Below are 24327 nucleotides of genomic sequence, written 5' to 3'. Positions count from 1 at the left end.
TAGGAACCATGAGGTTGCGGGTTCAGTCCCTGCCCTTTCTCAGTGGATTAACGATCCGGTACTTTTCTAATATGCCATGCTGTGGACTGAGCCATTTTTAAAAAGTGATTTTCAGTTCCTGTTGTGGTGCAGCAGAAACAAATCCGACTAGGATCCATGAGGATGCAGGTGTGATCCCTGGCCTCGCTCAGTGGGTTAAGGATCCGGCGTTGCCGTGAGCTGTGGTGTAGCTTGCGGACATGGCTGGGATCCAGCATTGCTCTGGCTGTGGCTGTGGTGTAGACCGGCGGCTATAGTTCTGATGCAGCCCCTAGCCTGGGAATTTCCATATGCCTTGGGTACGGCCCTAAAAAGAAAAATAAAAAAATAAAATAAAAAGAAATAAAAAAGTGATTTTTGCTTTTGAAAGGGCATTTGAAAAGGTCTGTCCTTTGCCTCTCCTTTGCTATCCAGCTTCTCACCAACCCCGACTTCTGTCTTATATCCTTGTAGCGCTAAGCTCAGCCCCTGCAGAAGAGCTTCCATTCTCTTAATCAAAATCACATGAGCCCCTGGATGTCTCTTGTGAGTTACCCTGGTTTATTTTATAACTGATCACTTTTTAAATTTTTGAATGATTGTAAAGGCACAAGTTAAAACTTCGGGAGAAAGAATTCAAAGGTAACGAGCAGGGAGAGCAGTGAGACAGAACAGGAGGGTTGAACTTGGAAGGAAGGTTAAGGAGTTTCTCTCTCTGATGCTTAAGCTCAGAGGCACCAGGAAAGGGGCGGTTAGAGACGTGAGGAGCCAAGAAAGAGTTGGGAGCAAAAGAATTGAGAATATCTAAGAACCACAGCCTAGTCTGAGAGAGGAAACTGTCTTGGCTGAAGCCCAAGACTCAAACCTAAGCAACTTGTATGACTGCAGTTTAAGTCCTAGAGATAGTCTTGCTTTGCTTGGCTCCAAAGTGTCGCGTTCCTTGTAATCTCGTTGTTTCTTCTTTCTTGGTTTAACTTGTGATGTAAACCGTTTGTTTCCACATCTGTTAAACAAGATAGTGGGAACCAGTGGTTCCATTAAGAATGTCTTTCATTTTAAAATTCTGTGATCTTAAAACCAGTTGATTTTGACTTGATCTCCCTAGCTCCCCACCTTTTCTTTCTTTCTTTTTTTTTTTTTTTTTACTGTGCAAAATTTACCTTAAAAGGATAATTTATACACTTGACCAGATACAAAGAGTCACTGAAGTACTTTCGGGTAAGCGTTAAAATGGTTTAAAAATCAGTTTATTGCTTAATGAGATTGACAGACAGCCTCATCTTAAAAATGAACACCCAGAGTGAGTTTACTTCCAGAGTAACTCTGGCTGGAACATCTTTGTGGGTTCTTAGTAATGGTGAGTGTTTCCTTAATGTAAGTTAACTATCTCATGGCACTTATATACCTTCCAATCACTTTCCATTGGTTGAAGATAAGATTTTCAAAGCCCAACAAATTCTAACATTAGGATTTCCCTTCGTGGTGCAGCGGAAATGGATCTGACTAGTATCCATGAGGATGTGGGTTCGATTCCTGGCCTTGCTCAGTGGGTTAAGGATCCGACATTGCTGTGAGCTCTGGTGTAGGTTGCAGATGAGGCTCAGATCCGACGTTGCTGTGGCTGTGGTGTAGGCCAGCAGCTGTAGCTCCTATTGGACCCCTAGCCTGGGAACTTCCATATGGCAAGAGTGTGGCCCTAAAAAACAAAAAGAGAAAGAAATTATAACATTAAATGACCAAACTAGTCTTTTCTCCAAATGCTGAGCTGATTTTACTCCTTTCTTAAGTGAAACAAAATTAGAAAGGAAATCTACCTATCCCTTAATAATGTGTATTACTTCCAAAGCAAATACATACCTTTTCTTCACTGTTTCTCTTTGAGACTAGTTTAAATTGTTAGTTCTCAGTTGGCAGATTTTTTTTTTCAGTTTACTTGAAGTGTTTCCTAGTATCTTTCCTGAACTTTTTTTTTTTACCCTTCCCCCCCTTTTTTTGTGCTTATTAAAGTTTTGCTGAGTCTACTCTGATTATTATTAAATGATTAATAATGAATCAGCAGCTAATAAGCTCATGTTGGTTGTGAAAGAATGTACCCAGTTATTTTTTGCTTTAAATATGTCTTATGAAGCTTATCCTTGCGTTCCTATTTGTATCCATTTTTAAATATCTGCTGAAGTTCATCTGTTTATCACTGAAACTCTATGAGGAAAGACGACATTGTATTATAGATTAAATTTCTCCTGCCTTCATAATTCATGCACGTTGGAGGCTTATGATTATTTAAACAGCCTAAGAAAGACATGGTACACAAAGTTAAAATGCTTCTTTTTTAAGAAAGCTAGTGTCTGTTCTTTAGTCCTGAACAATCAGTGTGTTTCCTGATTGCAGAGTCAGGAAATACTTTACTTTTGAAGCAATAACGGTTATTCCTGGGAAGTTTTATAATTGGCTGCAGAGTGATAACGCGGACTTGAACAAATACTGTGAAATTACTGCTGGCTTATCTAGAAAGAAGAACTTCTTAGGTGCGACAGAGAGCTAATACTAAGGATTAATTACATCAGTTTGGCATATTCATGCTCTTGGAGAACGACTCCAATTTTCAGCTGGCTTCCTGACCAAAGGTATCTTTCTTTTGTGCTTTTCAATATCCAGATTCTTCTCCTGTGTTTGTGTAGGCCTTTTAACATCACTGGGTGGTAGTTGTAGAATTTATTTTCTTTTAAAGTCAGGTGACATGTAATTTTTACAATATCATTAGATTTCTTGGAGTGTGATTACTGGTTGTGATAATGAATTAATGAGAAACAAAAACCTAAAATCTGGGGATCTAATGGCAGTTTTTCTTTTCTTTAGAGTGAGGAGTTGCTTTAACGTCTGAATTTGGATACTTGAATCTAAATTCTTTTAGCGAGATCACTGAAGGTGTAAGGACAAAGTACTAGCTAAAGGTGGCATTGTACTTTTTCTAAATATCATGAGGCATTTGAAAAAAGCCCCATTCATCTTATTGTTTGTTGACTTGGTTATTGTGTTAATGGAAATGAATAATGTCGATGACTGACACTATTTCTGGCTTAATAATAGAGATGATTCTCTATCTCCATTTAATATCCATTATCTTTCTCTTGTATTGACATCGATGCAAAAATAAACCCATAGAAATTTCAGTGAGAGCTTAAGTGAGATTTAAGTGAGAGCTTATTGGTCATCTATCCAGCCCCACTGTACTAGCGAGGAAACTCTAGGATGGATGCAGAATGACACAAATGCCTGGCTGATCTGGGGACAGAGTATAAACCTCTCAATCCCGAGGTAGAGGGATTTTTAATTCCCTTTTCATTATTGTTATTTTGTGTTAAAATTAGGTGCTGCCATATAATAAAACCTTTGCCTTGAATTGATGTTGAATCCTCATCAGCCTCTGTGAGATGTAGGCAGATCCTCAGCATTGGCGTTATTCATAGCCAGAGCACAAATAACTAGAATACACACCTAGAATGTGTGGCTGGAGGTGTCTCATAGCACCTGGAGACATTCTTGCCACACACATTCACTTCCTAGTTGAGGGGAGCACTGGACAGAGTGGAAAGCCACAGGTCTCCATTTTGGGGAGTACCAGCTCTCTCGTATAATCAACAGAAATTTACTAAACCTGTCTCAATCCTGGAGAACTTTCATCAGGTTTCTAGGTAGCCGTTTACTATTTGCATACTTCTGTTTGCTGACAGCTGCCACTCAGTTTCTTCTGAACAGAGACTTCTTTCCCAGTGGTCACATGGGAGAAACTCTCAATTTACTGAAGCACTTACTAAAGACACAGAATCACCCCAGCTGAGTCTTTCTTGTAAGAACTAGTGTAATGTATGAACGTAGTGTAATGGTTGAGAGGAAAAGAGACATTGAGAGATGCAGTAACACAAGGAGTCAGACTCATTTCCTACTGTGGCACAGTGGGTTAAGGATCTGGTGTTGCCACAACTGTGACATAGGTTGCAGCTGTGGCTCAGATTCCATCCCTGGCCTGGGAACTTCCATATGACTCAGGTGCTACAGAAAAAGAAAAAAAGAAAAAAAATATATATATGTCTGTTAACACTGTCCTATAGCAGCAGAATACTGTTTTCTCAAAGCGCCTTGTGTTTGGGCAAGTACTAGAGATTGTGTGTTTTTCCTGTGCTGCTTCTGATTGAGTCCCTTAAATATATGTCTCAACAGAACGTTTTCATGGTTCTCTGATAACTCATTTCCCCGTCATGGATATTTTACTGTCCTTGCTTTATCAGTGTGTCTCTTCTGGTATGAGCTCTGAGTTTGGAGGCAGGGGCTGTATAATATTCACTTCTATGTGTATCTGCTACTTAAAAGCAAAAGCAGAGCCGAATGTTGTTAGCTCAGTTTCACAGTTAAGTCTCTTTGCAGCCCAGGTCATTGGAAGGTGTGTTTATTCATGACCCGAGAGAAGATATTACAGGCACAGAATCTGTGTTTTATGGTGCAGTTAACAATTAAAATTACTGGAAGATTAAATTACCTATCAGTTTAGTCAAGATGATAAGCTTTACTTATATAAACTGGGTCATTCACAGAGTTATATGTAATTGAGCTTTTTTATTTTTTATTTTTATTTTATTTTATTTTATTTTTTTGCTTTTTAGGGCTGCAACCATGGCATATGGATGTTCCCAGGCTAGGAACTACAGCTGCTGACCTTCGACACAGCCACAGCAACTCGGGATCCGAGCTGCATCTGCCACCTACACCACAGCTCATGGCAACGCCAGATCCTTAACCCACTGAGCAAGGCCGGGGATCGAACCCGAAACCTCTCAGTTCCAAGTTGGATTCATTTCTGCTGTGCCACAACAGGAACTCCTAATTGAGCTTTTTACCTGTGGTCAGAAGAAAGTGTCCACTGAGACCATGGAAATTCAGCCACTAATCAATTCTTCACATAACAGCTCTCCGTGTAACAACAGAGAAAACGTACAAACTTATACTAGAGAGGAATTGATACAAAGACGGTCAGATTGACTTTAATTTACAGTCTCAGCGATAGAATATAACTCTAATATTCCTTAAAATGTATGTGACAAGATCACAATTCTGCAAGTTCAGAAAAAAATCCTACAGATAATATCTCTTATTTGGCACAGCATAGAGACACTGTGGAAATTTAGGTGTACTTGGGTTGGAAAATCAGGACCCAAAGTATTTAGTGAAATATAATTAGTGAGGAAGGAGGGAGCCATCTATTTTAGGGCTTTGCCTATCCTTCTAGAATCATTGTACTTTTCGCAGGGTTCAATGTCTAGGTCACTGTCCATGGCTTTGGCCCTTGTCAGATACAAAAGCAAAAAGAAAATGACAGAGGGCTAAGGTTGCTGATCATGTGTTAGAATAAAACATCTGACTTCCCTGGAGATATGTCAACTGTTCAGGGTGAGTCCCTGAAACTGTAGCATTTGGACTTTATTCTTTCATAGGAAATATTCTACTAGCAAGCTAAAAACATTGTGATTTTTAAACTGTGAATGCTCTGGCAGGATATCCAAAATAATTATGTAAAAAAGAAGGGATTCTGGTTTTAGAATTGGTGGTAGAAGATTTGAAGAAATACCATATATGTCGGAATGTGAAGCAACCCCATCTATAAGAAGCTCTCTCTTTTCCAAAGGTAAAAATTACCCCAAATGGTGATTTTTTTTTCCTCTCCGGTGCATATACTGAGCATCTGCTCTGTACCAGGTCTTAGTCTAGGCTCTGGAGATACAAGGAAAAAACGGAGGTGGGGAGGAGCCAGAAATCATTACCCTCCAAGGGCTTATATTCTAGCAAGTAAATTATACAGAATGTTAAGAGGTGAGTACTATAGAGAGCAATAAATGGGGGAAAATTTTAGGGGAACCCTGGCTGTGTCAGACTGTGTGCATGTGCGTGTTTGGGATGCTGCCAGGTGACATCAGAAGATGGATTTCAATGAGATGAGGAGTGAACTGCAGTTTTCTAAGGGAGGAGCTTGGAGTTCAGAGACCTTGAAGGAGGATTGTGCCTGCCTTGTTCAAACAGCACCGCTAACTACGACCAGTCTCTTGGGTCAGAACATGGGGGAAGATAGTATGAGAAAAAAAAGAATGTGTATGTGTGTGTGTATATATATATATATATATATATATATATATATATATATGTATGTATGTATGTATGTATGACTGGGTCACTTTGCTGTGTGGTAGAAATTGAAGGCATGTTATAAATCAACTATACTTTAATAAGAAATACCTGTGTCACAAAACAAAACAAAACATCGAGGTGGCCAGTGTGGCTGGAGCAGAGTGAGGGAGGCGGGAGGGTAGGAGGAGTAAGGTTAGAGGAAATGAGGTGGGGATGAAAAGATGGCATCTAAGTTGACTCTCTAATGGTCACACACGGGATGTCACATGCAGAGGGGGAGGTCCCTGTAGGACTTTGTGGGGATTTTGTCTGAATGAGGCGAGCAACATGACAAGCTTAAACAGGATCCTGTTTACTTTTGAGAGTAGACTGAAGGGGGCAGAGGACGTGAGTTAAAAGATGATTGCAGTAAGCCAGATGAGAGATGCTGAGTAGTATTCCATTTTTTTTTTTTTTAATTTTTTTGGTCTTTTTGTCTTTTTAGGGCCACACCCTCGGCATAGGGAGGTTCCGAGGCTAGGGATCCAATTGGATCCCTATGCCACAGCAACGCCAGATCTGAGCAGGGTCTGCGACCTACACCACAGCTCAAGGCAATGCCGGATCCTTAACCCACTGAGCGGAGGCCAGGGATCGAACCCTTGTCCTCAGATACTAGTCGGGTTCATTAACTGTTGAGTCATGACAGGAACTCCAGTATTCCATTTTGTGTGAGTGTACTGCCTTTGGCTTATCTGTTCATTTTTTCTTCAGTTTTATCAAGATATAATTGACATAGAGCATTGTATTTAGTTCAAGGGGTACAACATGATGAGTTGATACGTGTGTATATTGCAAGATGATTACCAGAAATTGAGTTAACATCACTCTCCTCACATAAAGATTCACTGGCATCACATGGTTATGGATTTTTTTTTTCTTGTGATGGGAATGTTTAAGATCCACTCTCTTAGCAACTTCTGAATATACGGTATAGTATTATAACACTCTCGTCACCATGCTGTACCTTACATCCCCAGAACTTACTTGTAACTGCAAGTTTGTACCTTTTGACCACCTTCACCCATTCCTTCCTCTCCTGCCTCTGGCAACGGCCAGTCTATTCTCTTCATCTATGAGCTTGTATTTTTTCTTAATTTTTAAAATATTTTATTATTTTTTATTTTTTGGTCCTTTTATTTTTTAAGGGCAACACCTGCGGCATATGGAGGTTCCCAAGCTAGGGATGGAATCAGAGCCGTAGCCTCTGGCCTATGCCACAGCCACAGCAATGCCAGATCCAAGCCGTGTCTGTGACCTACACCACAGCTCACAGCAATGCTGGGTCCTTAACCCACTGAGCAAGGCCAGAGATTGAACCTGTGTCCTCATGGATGCCAGTCAGATTCGTTTCTGCTGAGCCATGATGGGAACTCCTATTTTTTTTATTTTTTAAGATTCCACATAACAGTGAGATCATACAGTATTTTCCTTTCTCATCTGACTTATTTCACTTAGCATAATGCCCTCTAGATCCGTCCATTTTGTTGCAAATGGCAGGATTTCCTTTTTTTTTGGCTAAATAATATTTATCACATTTTTAAAAAATCCATTCATCTTTTACTGGACACTTCGGCTGACTTCACTTGTGTCCATGTCTTGGCTATTGTGAAGAATGCTATGATGAACATGGAGGTTCGGGGAGCTCTTTAAGAGAGTGATTTTATTTCTTTTGAAGTGGGATTGCTGGATCATATGGTAGTTCTATTTTCAGTATTTTAGGAACCTCCATACTGTTTTCCACGGTGACTGCATCTATTTATATTTCTACCAACAGCGCACAGGGGTTTTCTCCCCTCCCCCTTCCTCCCCAGCACTCACTTTCTTTTGTCTTTTTGATGATAATCATCCTAACAGGTATAGGGTGATCCTTCATTGTGGTTTTCTTTGCGTTTCCTTGGTGATTAGTGAGTTTTCACTTGTGGAGGTATTGTGACTAAGGCTTCTATGAATATCTGTGTATAAGCCTTTCTGTGGACATATGTTTTTAAAGACTTTCAGCTCAATCTCTAGGAGTGGAATGACTGGGTCATGAGATAGATCTAGGTTTAACTCCTTAGCAACTGCCAGCCTCCTAAGGTGGTTGTGCTGTTTTTACATTTCTGCGTACAATGGCTGAGGGTTCCAGTTGCTCTGTATCCTGGTGGGCATTGGCCTTTTTGATGTTAGCATTGTAACAGGTGTGTAAATCACATCTTCCTATGGTTTTAATTTGCATCTTCCCTGATGGCTAATGCTGGGGGGGGGGGGTGTCTGGATCTTAATCTTTTCATCGAGAAAGTTAATTTTACCCTCATTGTTGAAACTTTGGGTTCCTTTCAGCTGAGGCTCGTAATAATTTATTTATCTCAGTCGTGGTTGGTACCTCAGTGTTACACTTTATTTTTAATTTAATTTTTAACCTTTTGACTCCTTATAATAACTTTTAAAAGTACTCAAAGGATATATGATGATTTACTAAAGATTGCTGTGGCCTATGTAGTCTTATGATTTTGTTTTCGGGAAATGATTACATTTAAAAGGGAAAAGTTTAAAGCTGATATCATAAAATTTCAGTCTGATCCCTAAATCATATATATCTGGTAGTATAATTTAAGTTTACACTTTATGTTATGTAGGGTCCATTCCTCTCTGCATTTTGTCATTTGGTATGAGAATGCAATCTGTGTGATAATAACAGGTCTAGGTAAACATAAATGATCCCTAAATACTCCACTGAAGTGAGGATTTGGAATTCTTTTCCAGGTTCCGGATGTCATCAGCAGCATAAGGCAGTTATCGAAAGCGGCCATGAAAGAGGATGCCAAGCCCAGCAAAGACAACGAGGATGCCTTTTACAACTCGCAGAAGTTCGAGGTCCTGTACTGCGGCAAGGTGACGGTGACCCACAAGAAGGCCCCGTCCAGCCTCATCGACGACTGCATTGAGAAGTTCAGCCTGCACGAGCAGCAGCGCCTGAGGGTCCAGGGCGAGCCCCGCCCCCCGGATGCGGGCGAGGACTCGGCGGCACTGGTGGCCGAGGCGCCCGCTCCCCTCGCGGACGCGCTGTCCGAGGAAGGGGACGGCGTCGCCGACACCCACCCGGTCTTTTCCTCCGCTCCCAGCCAGCCTGGACCGGCCAGCTCTCGCATCTGCTTCCCCGAGCGGATTTTGGAAGATTCTGCCTTTGATGAACAGCAGGAGTTCCGGTCCCGGTGCAGCAGCGTCACGGGTGTCCTGCAGAGGAAAGTTCACGAGAACAGCCAGAAGCCCCAGCCGCGGAGGAGGCACGCCAGCGCGCCCAGCCACGTCCAGCCCTCGGATTCGGAGAAGAACAGAACGATGCTGTTCCAGGTGCTGCCCTGGCCGCGAGCTCTCGGGGTGTTTCCCCCTCCTTTACTAGACGCAAGCGGCCGGGTGGCCAGCTCCTCCCAGTTCCTCAGTCTGCAAGCATCCAACTTTTCTGTCTTACCCCCTGGGAAGCAGAGCCGGTAGTGGACAAAGAGAGCAAACAAAGGAGAGTAGTGAAGGGGTGAGAGGCAGACATGGAGTGTAAGAAAAAAGGGAGCAGGGAGAGGAGGAGAAAGAAGCACTTAGAGGAGTGTCAGGGAAAGTTGGTGGGGAAATAAGAATAGATTACTCTTAGCATCACCAGCGTTTGCCTTAGCTTGATTCTTTTTTTTTTTTTTTTTGTCTTTTTGCCATTTCTTGGGCCGCTCCCTTGGCATATGGAGGTTCCCAAGCTAGGGGTCTAATCGGAGCTGTAGCTGCCGGCCTACACCACAGCCACAGCAACACGGGATCTGAGTCGCCTCTGCAACCTACACCACAGCTCACGGCAATGCCAGATCCTAAACCCACTGAGCAAGGGCAGGGATCGAACCCGCAACCTCATGGTTCCTAGTCAGATTTGTTGACCACTGAGCCACAACGGGAACTCCTTGATTCTTAAATAATTTTTTTTAAACGACTGCAGAAAGCCAACCTTATAAAGGGTCTGAAGATATAATTTGAAAGAGTGTGAATTGTCATGAGGAAAAGAGAGTTTTCTAGAGAGAAAAAAAAAAAGGTCCAGAGACTCATTGATGTATATTCAGATGAGAATACCCCAGTGTATTCTGTCACACAAGAGAGACAGTTAAAGAAACATCATAGACCTAATAATTTACTAGATCAGTTATTAAAATAATTGGGTACAAGCTATGTTATAGGTGTAAAAGACAATTCTTAATTCTAAAAAGTACTTTTTGGAGTTGTATAGGGTAGAAAATGTCAGAGTAGAAATTGTCTTAAAAGAACTCAATTCTTTTTTTTTTTTTTTTTTTTTTTTTTTTGTCTTTTTGTCTTTTTGCCTTTTCTAGGGCTGCTCCTGTGGCATATGGAGGTTCCCAGGCTAGGGGTCCAATCGGAGCTGTAGCCACCAGCCTACGCCAGGGCCACAGCAACGCAGGATCCGAGCCGCATCTGCGGTTCACTGAGCAAGGCCAGGGATTGAACCTGCAACCTCATGGTTCCCAGTCGGATTTGTTAACCACTGCGCCATGGTGGAAACTCCCAAAAGAATTCAATTCTTAACAACACCCTGTAGAGGATCTTTAATTAAACCTCAGCTTTGAGGATTAATTTGAGTTTTTCTCAGATTTGTGTTTTCTTGGAAAAAAAAAAAAGAGCGACTTCCTTTTTTCCTGTTGCAAAGAGCCCTTGAGAAGGAAATTCCACATGTACCTTGGTAAACAATCTCAGTGTGTAGTATTTGCTATAGCAGAAGTTCATGGGTTGTTTTGTTCTGTTTTGGATTTGATAACTCTAGGCATGTAGTTAAAGTGTCTATACTCTGGTGATATGCTGAGTTTTCTCCCTTCTTTAGGATATTAGATTTGTTCTTTTCCTTAGCTAGCCAGAATCCTAATTTTTTTTCTAAATGGTTGTTTATTTAAAATTTTAGGCAGTTCCTGCCATAGCTCAGTGGTAACAAACCCGACTAGTATCCATGAAGACTCGGGTTTGATCCCAGACCTCACTCAGTGGGTTAAGGATCTGGCGTTGCCTCAAGCTGTGGTGTAGGTCACAGACGTGGCTTGGATCCTGAGTTGCTGTTGCTGTGGTGTAGGCCAGTAGCTGTAGCTCCAATTCCACCCCTAGCCTGGGAACTTCCATATGCTGCAGGTACAGCCCCAAAAAGCCAAAACATATTTTTTCTTAATTCATCATCCCAAATTGCGAGTATATCTTTCTGTTGATCATTTGTTAGAAAGTATGATTATAATTTGTAATTAAATAATTGGAATCTTTACAAATCATAAAGTGAGGGAAAGTGGGGTTTTTTTGAAAAGACAATAATTTCTAATCTGGGAAAAAAAGTAGTTTCTTGTCTATTAAGACCAACTTAATTTCCATGATTTCTGGATGAAAGGAAGAAATGTTTTCAGGGAGCTGGTCATTGGGGTTGAAATATTGATTGGCTTGGATATTGACACGTGTGAATATGTACATCTGGGAGAGAGCATTTGCATCTGTATAATTAGTCAGATATTTAACTGTAAAGTAAAATATTAGAATGATCAGCTGGAATTAATTGGAATGTTTTTATTTTTAAGGTTGGCCGGTTTGAGATTAACCTCATCAGTCCAGACACTAAATCAGTTGTGCTTGAGAAGAATTTTAAAGATATCTCTTCTTGTTCCCAGGTATGTATTAAAGTAGAGAATAGTATTTGAAGAAACCAATGAAGACTTTTTTCCAAAGTAACCGCAAAATAACTAGGCTGAAACTCCTTCAGATTTTATTCTTAAAAAAAAAAATTTTTTTTAAAAGTAGATTTTTCTTAAGAGTGTTCATGTGTTTGGGTTTATGCCAGGGTGAGGCACCCTGGTCAGGTGCCTCAGTATCATAACGCTTTGTCCTCATGTTCATCAATCCTTTCTCCTCCTTGTGTCATTTCATCCAAGGGGTGGAAGGAATTTTTGTGGTGGTGAGTTCTTTTGAAAAATATCTTCACAGTTAATGTTCTTCAGAATCTTGGCAGTAGGTCTTGTGGGCATTAACAAGTCATGTTTGCTCTCTATGCCATAGTAAGTAATAAAAGGAGAACTTGTGCTTTCAAGTTTATTCATGTAAATAGGAAATTTTGAGAAAAAAAAAGGTTTTGGTGGAGATCTCTGTCCTTTTACTTATTTTTAATTCTCAAATTGTGTATTTGTTAAGTTATTTATTTATTTATCTACTTAGTCTTTTTAGGGCTGCACTCGCAGCACGTGAAAGTTCCTAGGCTAGGGGTCAAATTGAAGCTGCAACTGCCAGCCGACACCACTGCCACAGCAACACAGGATCTGAGCTGTGTCTGAGACCTGCGCCACAGCTCACAGCAATGCTGGATCTTTACCCCACTGAGCAAGGCCGGGGATCGAACCCGGGTCCTCATAGATACTAGTTGGGTTTGTTACCACTGAGCCATGGCAAGAACTCCCTGCATTTGTAAGTTTTTAAAGTAATCTATGCAACTCTATGTGTTCAAAGTCATATTAGACATAAAGCAGTGTCCTAAGCACCACAGTGATACTTTAGAATGTCTATCCAAAGGTTAGAGCTATCTAAATATATTGCAAACGCAGAATTTCTGAAGATACTGGAGTAGAGGGAGCCTCTCAAGCTGAATATGGGAACGTTAAATATGCAGGGATGCCTCTGAGGAGGTCCCTGGAATAGAGAAGCATTGGCTCCTTTCCTGGCAGATGTACCTTAAATGTACCTTCAGGGACTTGGATTTTGCCAACACCCCTCCCTATATTTTCACATTGAAAAATCAGGACTGCCTGTTTTTAAAAAATTGGTGTTTTTAGTTTTGGAGTTAGCATTGCCAAAGGTATGATAGACATTCTTCCCTTTGAAAATGGCAAACTTTATTACATCTGGTTAATTACTCTCTTTAGCCTCAGCTAATTCGGTCTCATTCCTAATATTTTTTTCCATTTCTACTATTTCATTTTAATGATTCTTTTATTATGTGGAGACACAGAATTATGTTGTGAGGGCAAAAGTTTTCTATTGTAAGAATTTAGAGAGCCAGCATCTGACTGTAGGAAGAATATATGGCAAATTTCTAAATTCCTATATAAAGGACAAAAAATTGGGTAGAAAGATTATTCACTTGGGGGGTTCCCTTTGTGGCTCAGTGGTTAACGAACCTGACTGAGATGCATGAGGATGCAGGTTCGATCTCTGGCCTCGCTCAGTGGGCTAAGGATCTGGTGTGGCTGTGGCTGTGGTGTAAGCTGACGGCTACAGCTCTGATTCGACCCCTAGCCTGGGAGCTTCCAAATGCTTTGGGCGTGGCCCTAAGAAGACAAAAAAAAAAAAAAAAAAAAAAAGAGGAAAGATTATTCATTTTAACTGAAACATATTATTAAGGATTCTTATAATTCCTTGTGTATCGGGGCAGGCATGTCCTGCATGATCATAAGCTCTGTGAGGGCAGGTGTCTTACTCTGTAGGGCATCAGAGAATAACATGTATTAAGATGGATTTTAATGTTTGGGCATTCAGTAACTGTTGAATGAATATTTCGGCACATTGGGCCTTATGCCAAATATGGGGCAAAGAGTGGTGAACAAACCATTGTAGTTCCTGGTCCCCAGAGCAAGAGGAGTCATTGGAAAAGCCTGTGCCTCCCAGCAAGGAAACTAGCCATGCTTGTTAAACATCTAAAGGAAAACAAAAAATAGAAAAAGAAGAAGAAAAAAAAAGAAACAGCCAAACCAAATACGTAAAACTGACAGTTCAAACAAGAATTTCCTTTTCCTTTTTTTTTTTTTTTTTTTTTTTAATAAACAAGCTTTGTATTCTGACATTCTGGTTCAAAAAAAGGATTAAATAAAAACAGGAAAATCTGTGCAAAGACAAATAATTAGCAGGTTAACTTCTGCACCTCAGTGAGTGGCTCTTTCTTATTCCTTCTTTGCACAGAATTGAACCAGTGGAGCCTGGCCGCCTTCAGGATGGCCGTCCTTTTTAACACCTGCACACCTCCAAATGTTTCTTTCTTCAGTATCGATAGGATGGTGTCCCTGGCAAGCCTGGGGAATAAAGGAATGGTTTTCTTTACCACTGCCTGAAAACCCGCTGAGCTGATGAGGTCCTATACATTTCTTCCAGTTAGTGCTAAGCTAGTAGAAGATTAATCACTAATGAGGTGTATCATATGGAATTTACTTTCACCTCATGGATTGTAGCCTCACTTCTGCTTATTGAAATTTTTTCCCCTTTTTATCAGTTAATTTCCTTTTCCCAAATCTGTTGGGTAGATTGAGCTTATTATTACAAGAATAGTGGTTACTGTCTATCAAAGAGGACAGAAACTCTAAGATATTTCTGAGTTCTAAATCTCAAAAACTTCTGAGGGCAGGTGCCATTACTGTTTTTTATAATGAGAAATGGAGCCTCAGAGATAATTTTTAGCACCCAGCACAGTACCTCATACCTGGTAAATTGGTTGAACCAAGATCGAAGCACAAATCTCTGACTTCAAAGCCTGTTTCTTTTCTTTCTTTCTCCTTCTTCCCCTTTTCTTCTCCTCCTCCTTCTCCTTCTTTTCTGTTATTCTATACTTCTTTATTGACGGTGTGATTTTTTCCTATCTTTTTGTTTGTTTGTTTGTTTGCTTAGGCCAACCCACAGCATATGGAGGTTCCCAGGCTAGGGGCCGAATCAGAGCTTTAGCCGCTGGCCTACGCCAGAGCCACAGCAACCCAGATCCTTAACCCACGGAGTGAGGCCAGGCATCAAACCATGTTTGAGACCTACACCCCACCTCATGGCAACACTGGATCCTTAACCCATGGAGCTAGGCCAGGGATCAAACCTTTGTCCTTATAGATACTAGTCAGATTCATTTCTGCTGAGCCATGATGGGGAACTCCTGACTGTGTGATTTTTATGATTAAGTCATAAAATACAGATTTTCAAACAATTATGAAACTGAGCTTCTAACTGTGGAATAATTTCATGGTTTGAGTAGTGGTCCAATTGATAGTTGCGAAAGACTATGAAAGACTTGTGAAACCCACTGGGGTTTAGTGATTTGTAGGACAACTTTAAATATTTTGTCTTCCTGGCTTTTCAAAGTACTGTGCTTTCTGCCAGTATACCAAGATGCTGTCTACTAATTGGTTTATATGTATGCAGGCTGATTGCGATTCTCAGATGATTCAGAATGTTTTATTACATGTAGCTGAGGTTCATTAGCTTGTGTTCAGAAAGTCCAGGTTTGTGAATTTGGATAGTTGACATCTACAATAATTTCTTTAAAGTATTAGTCTTCTGACCGCAAGTTGTGGCTCCTTGAATGTCTATAAATAGGCAAATATTCTAGTATTTTTAATGCCTACTTGAGGGAATTGTGTGCCATTTAATTAGAGCATAGTTAGTCTTTAATGATTCTTAGTCTCCTGTAAACAAGAACAGGGTTTATGATAAATCATTAAACTGACTGTTCAGAGACAAGCAATACATTGGAAACTCCTTTACCGGTAAACACTGAGTAGTGGTTTTATTACAGGAGACAGTGGGTCATGCCCTCATAATCTTCCTCCTGTGGCCCTGAGTTGGCGTGAGTGCCAGAAACAGAGCAATCTGAGCTGGTCTCACCCTTTATTTTATGTATCAAAAGGCCACTGGATAAGTTTGCTCTGACATCGTCTCCCATCACAGCGCCGTGAAGGAGAAATTCATGCAAGTGTATGAGCAAGGACTATTTCCATGGTGTCACTTAAAAGGACATAATCCCGTCAACGCTGCCCTTCTTCCTTCTCCAGGGTATAAAGCACGTCGATCACTTTGGCTTCATCTGTCGGGAGTCGCCAGAGCCTGGGCTGAGCCAGTATATCTGTTACGTGTTCCAGTGTGCCAGCGAGTCTCTGGTAAGTGGTGTGACTGCTGTCTGCGAGCTCCCGCCCACACCCCTAGGCTAGTGGGAGATTCATCTCTGGTGAACCCAGGCCTCACACAGCGGCCATCCGTGGAAAAAGAAGAGCATTTCGAAGTAGATTTCTGCCCTTTGAAGCAGTACCACCAAGGAAAGCCAAAAGCAAATGTGTCCTGGCGGTTTTTAAGCCTGGATAAAAACAAATCGGGACGTGTTGCTGGGAGGATTTTTCAAAGATAGGAAAGACTAATAATAGGAGGAGAACTGTTACTTTTTCCATTGCTCCTGTCATCGGATAAGGAAGACCTCTTATTCTCTCAATTGCTGTGACATCTCGGAATAGGTGGTGCTGATTTCAGCAGGGTAGAGGACAGTTTTGCTTTTTCCTTTTAATTTCATTAGCCCTGCCCCCATTTTAAAAATACTTTCTTTGAAAGTTCCCATCGTGGCACAGCGGAAATGAATCTGACCAGGAACCATGAGATTGTGGGTTCGATCCCTGGCCTCGCTCAGTGGGTTAAGGATCTGGCGTGGCTATGTCTGTGGCATAGGCTGGCAGCTGTAGCTCCGATTCAGCCCCTCACCTGGGAACCTCCATATGCCACAAGTGTGGCCCTAAAAAGCAAGAACAGACAAACAAACCCCCCTCCCAAAACAAAAAAACTTTCCTTATGGTCTTTTTGAGCCTTTGTTTTCTTTCTTTGGAATTTGAAAGTCGGCTTTTCTCTCCAACACTCCCACCCACCTACCCCACCCCCCCCTTTTAAAAGGGGGTGCAGTTAGAGTTTGAGAAGAAAGACGTAGGGCAGACTTGGAAATAGATCTGGTTGACTGAAAATAAGTTGATGTTTTTTCCTAAAATTGTGCACTCATTCTTCCACTCGTGTTATCTCTTCTAAGCATTGTAATACAGACCTTTCCATGGGTCTGTCAGCATTCTTTGAAGCAAAGCATTTCCTTAAGTTATTTCCTTCCCCCCCAGGGAAACACACACCATTTGGACATATGCAGAGTAAGGCAGGCAGCATCCTCCTCATTTCCTGGATGCATGTTGTCATCCTTCCTGCTCACGCTTGCCTCCACATTCCCAGTGTGGACACTGAGTTGAGGAACCAGGGAATGAACTGGTGCAGAGGCACTTTTGGACTACTGCTCTACTTCAGGTCCTAACCCTTTTCTCTAGGGACTATTGGACTCCCATGGCGAACAGGTGCTTACTCAAGAGAGTAACTGGAGTTTGGTTCTCACTCTGGATAGTTAGCCACAGCAATGAAAAATCCACATGTTGCTATCCAGGAGAGATATCAGAGGTCTTAGAGGTTCAGTTCAGGACTCAAGATAGAAATTGGAGAGTTGTTATCTAAAAAGTAGTTGAAGGCATGGACATGATGAGCGCCCAGGGCGGGAAGAAAACAAGAAAGCTCAAGAGAGCCACGGCTACAACCCTGGAAAATGCCAATCTCATAAGAGTAGCAAATGATAGGTGTTCCCATCGTGGAATCAGCAGTAATGAACCTGACTCGTATCCATGAGGATGCAGGTTGGATCCCTGGCCTCGCTCCCTAGGTTAAGGGATACGGCATTACCATGAGCTGAGGTTTAGGTTGCAGGTGAGACTCGGATCTCGTGTTACTGTGGTTGTGGTGTAGGCTGACAGCTGTAGCTCCGATTTGACCCCTACTAGCCTGGGAACTTCCATGTGCCACGGATTCGGCCCTAAAAAACCAAACCAAACCAAACAAAACCCAAGAAAGAAAAAAGAAGATAGCAATTTCAGGGATATTTGCCCCACTCCTCACCCATCCCCCATGCAGCTTACCCTTTCTCCGTCCCTCCTCCAGTCTGTGGCTGATTCTTCCATCGTGTTTCCGGATCTCTTGCTCTCCTGCCTTCCCCAAACCTGTGGTAGATCCTGTATTTTATTTTGGCTGCTGCATTTGCCTAACTTCCCAATTTAGAAACCATAGCTTGCTCTCTTGCACCATCTAGATCCACCTGTTTACTGAATCTGATAAACTCAAAGATAGGAATATCCCTGTATCCGTCTCCTCTCCTTTTCCTCTTTGCCTGGTACCCAAGTCTGGGCATTCATCTTCTTTACTGACATTATTGCGTTCGTGTCCTAACTAGTCTCCCTGCCACTGGTTTACTCTCTCATCTATCCACTTCCTACATCCTGTGATAGTTTTATTTCTCCCTCCTTATTAAGGGGCAAAAATCTCGATTGTCTAGTATGGCAGAAGGGCCCTCCTTAGTCTTCTCTGGTGCCCACTGGAAAGCTCGCCCTTTCGTGACAACTGTGGCCTCACACGTGCTGTTCTGTGACCTAAGCTGTCTCCAGGCTAGACTGCAGAGGCTGGTGTGACAACTAGGTAGGATGGTGTCATTATTTGGCTTGCTACTGGAGGAGCAACTGTTTCAAGCACAGGACACATAAGATCAAGGATCTAAATGAGTGGCGGGGCCCACGCAAGTGCAGCTGACATTCTGAGGTTACTGTTGGCTGCATGGAGTGAGGGGTCTGCCTCTCAGAGGAGGCCAGAGCCAGGGTTTACAGCTTTAATTTTTTTATTTTTATTGTTTAATTTTTCTATTATTATAAGGTAAGTTTATAATATATAATATATATATGTATGTATATATATATATATATATATATATATTTTTTTTTTTTTTGCTTTTTAGGGCTGCACTGGCAGCACATGGAAGTTCCCAGGCTAGGGGTCGAATTGGAGCTGTAGCTGCTGGCCTACACCCAGCCACAGTGATGCAGGATCCAAGCCGTGTCTGTGACCCACACCACAGCTTATGGCAACACCAGATCCTTAACCCACTGACCAAGGCCAGGGATTGAATCTTTGTCCTCATGGATTCTAGTCAGATTCGTTTCCATGGAGCCATGACAGGATCTCCTGGTTATAATTTTTGATTCCATAGGTACTGAAGGTTTTTTACAAAATTTGTTTTATTGAAGCACAGTTGATTTAAAACGTTGTATTAATTCCTGCTGTACAGCAAAGCGATTCAGTTATACATATATATTCTTTTTCATCTTCTTTTCCATTATGGTTTATCAAGGATATTGCATATAGTTTGCATCTGCTAATGCCAAACTGGCCTCACTCCTTTTATACCATCACGTAGGGAAGGCAACCATATCCCCATACCCCTCAAGGGTCCACCCTGCTACCCTGTTTCTATACAAGGAGATTGTATTTCTTTCTTTCTTTTGGCCATTACCTCTTATTTTTTTTTTTCTTTTTTTTTGGCTGCATCCACGGCATGCAGAAGTTCCAGGCCAGGGACCTAACCTGGACCACAGCAGGTCCTTAACCCACTGAGCCACCAGGGAACTCCTTTCTCTTTATCTGTTTTCATTCTCTTTCTGGCTGCTGCATTGGATGGGAAGCAGGCCACGCTTCACTTTGCTGTGACTTGAACCCCCTTCCCCTTCTCTTTCGCTGTGTTTTTTTAGGATCCTGCTTAAAGATCACATCTTAGTGAAGGCGTTCTGACACCCTCTTTTTCAGGAATTGACTCCTTTAGTTCCTTTGTCGTCAGTGCTTTTGCTTCATCTTGTTCATAGGTTTCTAAGAGATCCTGTAAATCCCTTTTCTTTTTTCTTTCTTTCTTTCTTTCTTTCTTTTTTTTTTTTTTTTTTTTTTGCTTTTTAGGGCCACACCCATGGCATTTGGAAGTTCCCAGGCCAGGGGTCAAATCAGAGCTATAGCTGCTGGCCTGTGCCACAGCCACAGCCACATGGGATCTGAACCGAGTCTGAGATCTACACCACAGTTCTTGACAATGCCGGGTCCCTGACCCACTTAGTGAGGTCAGAGATTGAACCCGCATCCTCATGGATACTAGTTGGATTCGTGTCCTCTGCGCCATGATGGGAACTCCCTTTTTCTTATGTATTTTTCACATAACTTGCTACTCTACTGGATTGTGAATCCTACAGGGTTCAGACCGTTCTGATTGTTGTCGTCTTCCTCAGTTTCTAGCATAGCAGGTGTTTGTTAGGTGTGTTTTGAGTGAGTGAGTGGGTTATTCTTCATGTCAGGCAATCATTTCCTAGGTGCTGGTTAATCTCTGATTACTGGATAACCTACACTGAAAGGAAAACTGTAACACCTTCTGCTGTCCAACCTCTTGCACCAGTTTTGTTTTGTTTGTGGTTTTTAGTATTTTTGTTTTACCCTCACGCATGTGGAATGAGTTTTCGACACAGGGAGTCAGTGGAAAGTCAGGGAACATGCTGCATTTTCCCCCTTAAGAAGCTCTGTGACTAAGGCAACAGACCAGGCTGGCTGAGAATGTCTTCCTATTACATGGAAGCTGGACCAGAATCCCTGTTTGAGAATCGTTATTCTTAAGAACGGGTCTAGCTAGAATCTTTGAAATCCTGTTGACATGAATTTTATCAGTAAGCACCTTAACTGGATGGTGAGAACTAGAACTGCAAGCTTAGAGGAAAAATTAAATGTAAATTTCCTGTATAGAGGAGGATGGTTCAAGCAGCTGACATATAGAATGAAACAGTCAAATATTATAGGTCTAAGCAGTGTGTGATTGATGTGGCTTTGCAGTTGGGAAAGACAAAGTATTGTAAAACCACACATGCTGTGTTGACTCTCTGAGTACAAAGAGTTCACAACTAGCATTTTCAGTTACTTCTCTACAGCAATTGCTGTGAATTGATAAACAGTATCGGGTTCTGATGGTCCCAGGAGGGGACCTTTCTTCTTTCCTTGTTATGTGAAATAGCCCAAGGCAGGTGGCTTAAACTTGTTTAAGCAACCCTTGCGATTTCTGAAAAATATCATTTCTGCTTTCTCCAAAATTGGTTTAAAAGGTGTGTAAAAAAAAAAAAAAATGACAGTGACTACTATTCAGAGACAAAGAAAAAGTAGAACTCCACAGACCCATAGAAGCAGACAATAATATCCAGGGAAAGTATAACCAAGAAACTAATCAAAACAAAACACCCCCCCCACCCCAAAATCCAGGGTACCAAGACCCAGGATTTGTATAGGGTTAAGAGTGTAGATTTTTCCAGAGAATTAGGCTAGATAATCCTTTTTTTTTTTTTTTTTTTTTTTTGGTCATGCTCACAGCCCTTGCGAGTTCTGGGGCCAGGGATCAAGCCCATGCCACAGTGGTGACCTGAGCGACAGCAGTGACAATGCCAGATCCTTAACCTGCTGAGCCACCAGGGGATGGACTCCTAGTCTAGAAAATCTTTTGAAGTCCTTACACATTCTGTCATTCTTATTCTAAAATGCTACAAAACACCTACGTTTGGCATATAAATGTTTATGAGTATTATCTCCATGACAGATTTTAACCTTAGTATTGTAAATTGTCTTTCTTGGTTCCATCACATACTTTTCTCTGGAAATTTAATTTTGCCTGATGGTCACACCAAGAGTGTTTTCTTTTGTTTTCATATGACTGATTTATCTTTGCCTCCTCTTTTACTTTTAATCTTTTTTTTTTTTTTTTTTTTTTTTTTGTCTTTTCTAGGGCCACTCCTGCAGCATATGGAGGTTCCCAGGCTAGGGGTCTAATCGGAGCTGTAACCGCCGGCCTACACCACAGCAACAGCAACTCGGGATCCAAGCCATGTCTGTGACCTACACCACAGCTCAGGGCAACGCAGGATCCTTAACCCACTGAGCAAGGCCAGGGATTGAACCTGCAACCTCATGGTTCTTGGTGAGATTCATTAACCACTGCGCCACGACGAGAACTCCTACTTTTAATCTTTTAACACCACTTACAATTTGTTATTGCTGTTGTTGTATCTAGGCTTAAAACAATACAGTTATTCATAGTATACTAATTTAACTTTTAGTTGCCTTAATCCCGTCATAGAACGTATAGGCTATCTGGGAAAAAATAGTAGATTAAAAAAAATTAAAACTTTTAGAAGCCAAATAAAGTTTTTAGAATATTTACAACTGGGAGAAATTGGTAATCACATTTCACTCACTATTAAAATGACCTCTTATTTCCTCTAGAAATAGATAAGAAAACATGAAAGTTCACTATTTCCATTTGGAGGCCTTTAACAGCACAGTTTTTTGTTTGTTTGTTTGTTTGTTTATTTTTTGCTTTTTAGGGCTGAACACAAAGCATATGGAAGTTCCCTGGAGGCAAGAGGTTGAATCAGAGCTGCAACTGCCAGCTTACACCACAGCTCACGGCAATGCCAGATCCTCAACCCACTGAAGAGGCACAGGGATTGAACCCACATCTTTATGGATACTAGTTGGGTTTGTTACCACTGAGCCACAATAGGAACTCCTGCAACACAGTATTATTAAATAACAAATAATAAACCTATGTGCAAACTGAGCAGATGACTAACCCCTTCAGTGCCATAAATAAATGAGAAACAAGAAATCAGAAATAGACATCTGTATAAGTAATTAAAATTGCTTTTTCATACATTCCAAGGCAAATGAAAATAAGAATGCATAAGGCCCTGGTACCCCAGGGTTCCCCAGTGCAGGTCTTCGACCTAGATCTCAGTTCTGCAGTGGTTGGGAAAACCACCCTTGAAACTGATGATTGTGTCACAGAGGGGAGCCTGGCCTGAAGTTGGCTTGCTGATACCTGGAGGATGAGCTGTTAGTTGACCTCAGAGAAGCAAGCAAGAAACCAGATGCTAATTTCGGTTTCTTGACTGAGTCGTGGGAAGAGCAAGGGAGAAGCTAGCATCCAGTTTTCAAGCTGCTGACTCCATAGTGGGGAGACCCAGCGATTAAAAAGTGCATGATCTCAAAACTTCTTAGTGTCACACATCAGAAGCGAAATGATAATAAATTAGAAGTCATAGAGAAAAGACCAGCCACCTTCATAGGATCTCCCCAGCATTATTTATTGAGCTCATTTCTTTCCAGAACTTTGGGTAAACACATGTTTGCTTGTTTTGGCTCTATAAACGTCATCCAAAAGGATCAAGGAAATAGGATACCTATTAATACAAGTGGATGTTAAACCTATTTTTTCGCTCCCTATGTGTTGCAGACAAAACTTCTGAAGAGATCTTCATCTGATAAACTAATGAAACAAAGAGCTGGTTGGCTGCCACTGAACTGTGATAGAGGAGCACTCAGTGGAATTCAGAAAAAGCACGTGGGAGTTCCCGTCGTGGTGCAGCAGAATCTAATCCGACTAGGAAGCACGGGGTTGTGGGTTCGATCCCTGGCCGCTGAGCGAGGCCAGGGATCGAACCCGAAATGTCAGGGTTCCTAGTCAGATTTGCTTCCACTGCACCACAACGGGAACTCCGCTGTTGGGCTTTTAATGTGTTACCCTGAAAGCAAAGGTTTATAGACCTGGATTTTGTTTCTTCTTGTAGGTCGATGAGGTGATGCTGACTCTCAAACAGGCTTTCAGTACGGCCGCTGCCCTGCAGAGTGCCAAGACCCAGATTAAGCTGTGCGAGGCCTGCCCTATGCACTCTTTGCATAAGCTCTGTGAACGGATTGAAGGTACCGTATCAGTTGGCCTTGGCAAAACAGGAGTTTGCTTTGGCATTTGGAAGTGAGAAAGCCGCTACTGTTGTTGACTGGTTCTTTGTTTCGAGGTGCAACAAGAGCCCCAAGCATCATTTCTCATGTCCAGTCAGATTTCTGCTGTCAGTCTCTCCTAGGTGCTTGGCTGTTTTTCCTCTTTCTCTCTCTCTCTTTAAATTTTTTGCTTTTTTTTTCTGAAGGCAGATGCAAGGGAGGAACGAGCATTTCCCACAGTTCTTAAGACTCTGCTACTTGCACAGTGAGAACTGACCAAATATTTGTTGTATGAATGAAGAAAGGCAAAACCATCCCAGAATGTGGACTGTTTACTTAAGTCTTTCCTTTTTTTCCCTTTGCACTTGGTAATGTGTTTTTTTTTTTTTTTTTTTCTTTTTTCTTTTTTTTCTTCTAAAAGTTTAGAACAGGAGTGAAACTTGCATGGCTTTTGAGGGACATTTGAAAATCACAGAGAATTCCCGTTGTGGCTCAGTGGTAATGAATCTGACTAGTATCCATGAGGATGCAGGTTCAATCCCTGGCCTTGCTCAGTGGGTTCAGTATCAGGCATTGATGTGGCTCTGTCTGTGGCCATGGCTGTGTCTGTGGCCATCAGCTGCAGCTCTGATTCGACCCCTATCCTGGGAACTTCCATGTGCCAAAGGTGTGGCCCTA

The 24327-nt window shown here is 41.7% G+C and overlaps 1 protein-coding gene across 8 annotated transcripts in view; it reads left to right on the top strand.

Annotated features, from left to right (window-relative positions):
* TBC1D4 (TBC1 domain family member 4) overlaps positions 1 to 24327 on the top strand; it is a 217121-nt gene that overhangs the window by 123115 nt on the left and 69679 nt on the right. For 5 of the 8 annotated variants that reach the window (XM_021065670.1, XM_021065672.1, XM_021065667.1 and 2 more), the window contains exons 2-5: positions 8977 to 9564; positions 11808 to 11897; positions 16020 to 16124; positions 23499 to 23631. In XM_021065670.1, coding sequence (XP_020921329.1) covers positions 8977 to 9564; positions 11808 to 11897; positions 16020 to 16124; positions 23499 to 23631 — 916 coding nt within the window. Of the gene's footprint in view, positions 1 to 2335; positions 2643 to 5531; positions 5696 to 8976; positions 9565 to 11807; positions 11898 to 16019; positions 16125 to 23498; positions 23632 to 24327 lie in introns of those variants that run through there. The other 3 variants (XM_021065673.1, XM_021065675.1, XM_021065674.1) reach the window with 3 other exon arrangements.

Source organism: Sus scrofa, chromosome 11 (assembly GCF_000003025.6).
Source record: "Sus scrofa isolate TJ Tabasco breed Duroc chromosome 11, Sscrofa11.1, whole genome shotgun sequence".
Classification (NCBI taxonomy): Eukaryota; Metazoa; Chordata; class Mammalia; order Artiodactyla; family Suidae; genus Sus; species Sus scrofa.
The sequence above is the reverse complement of the archived record's forward strand: the minus strand, read 5'-3'. Positions and strand labels throughout refer to the sequence as shown.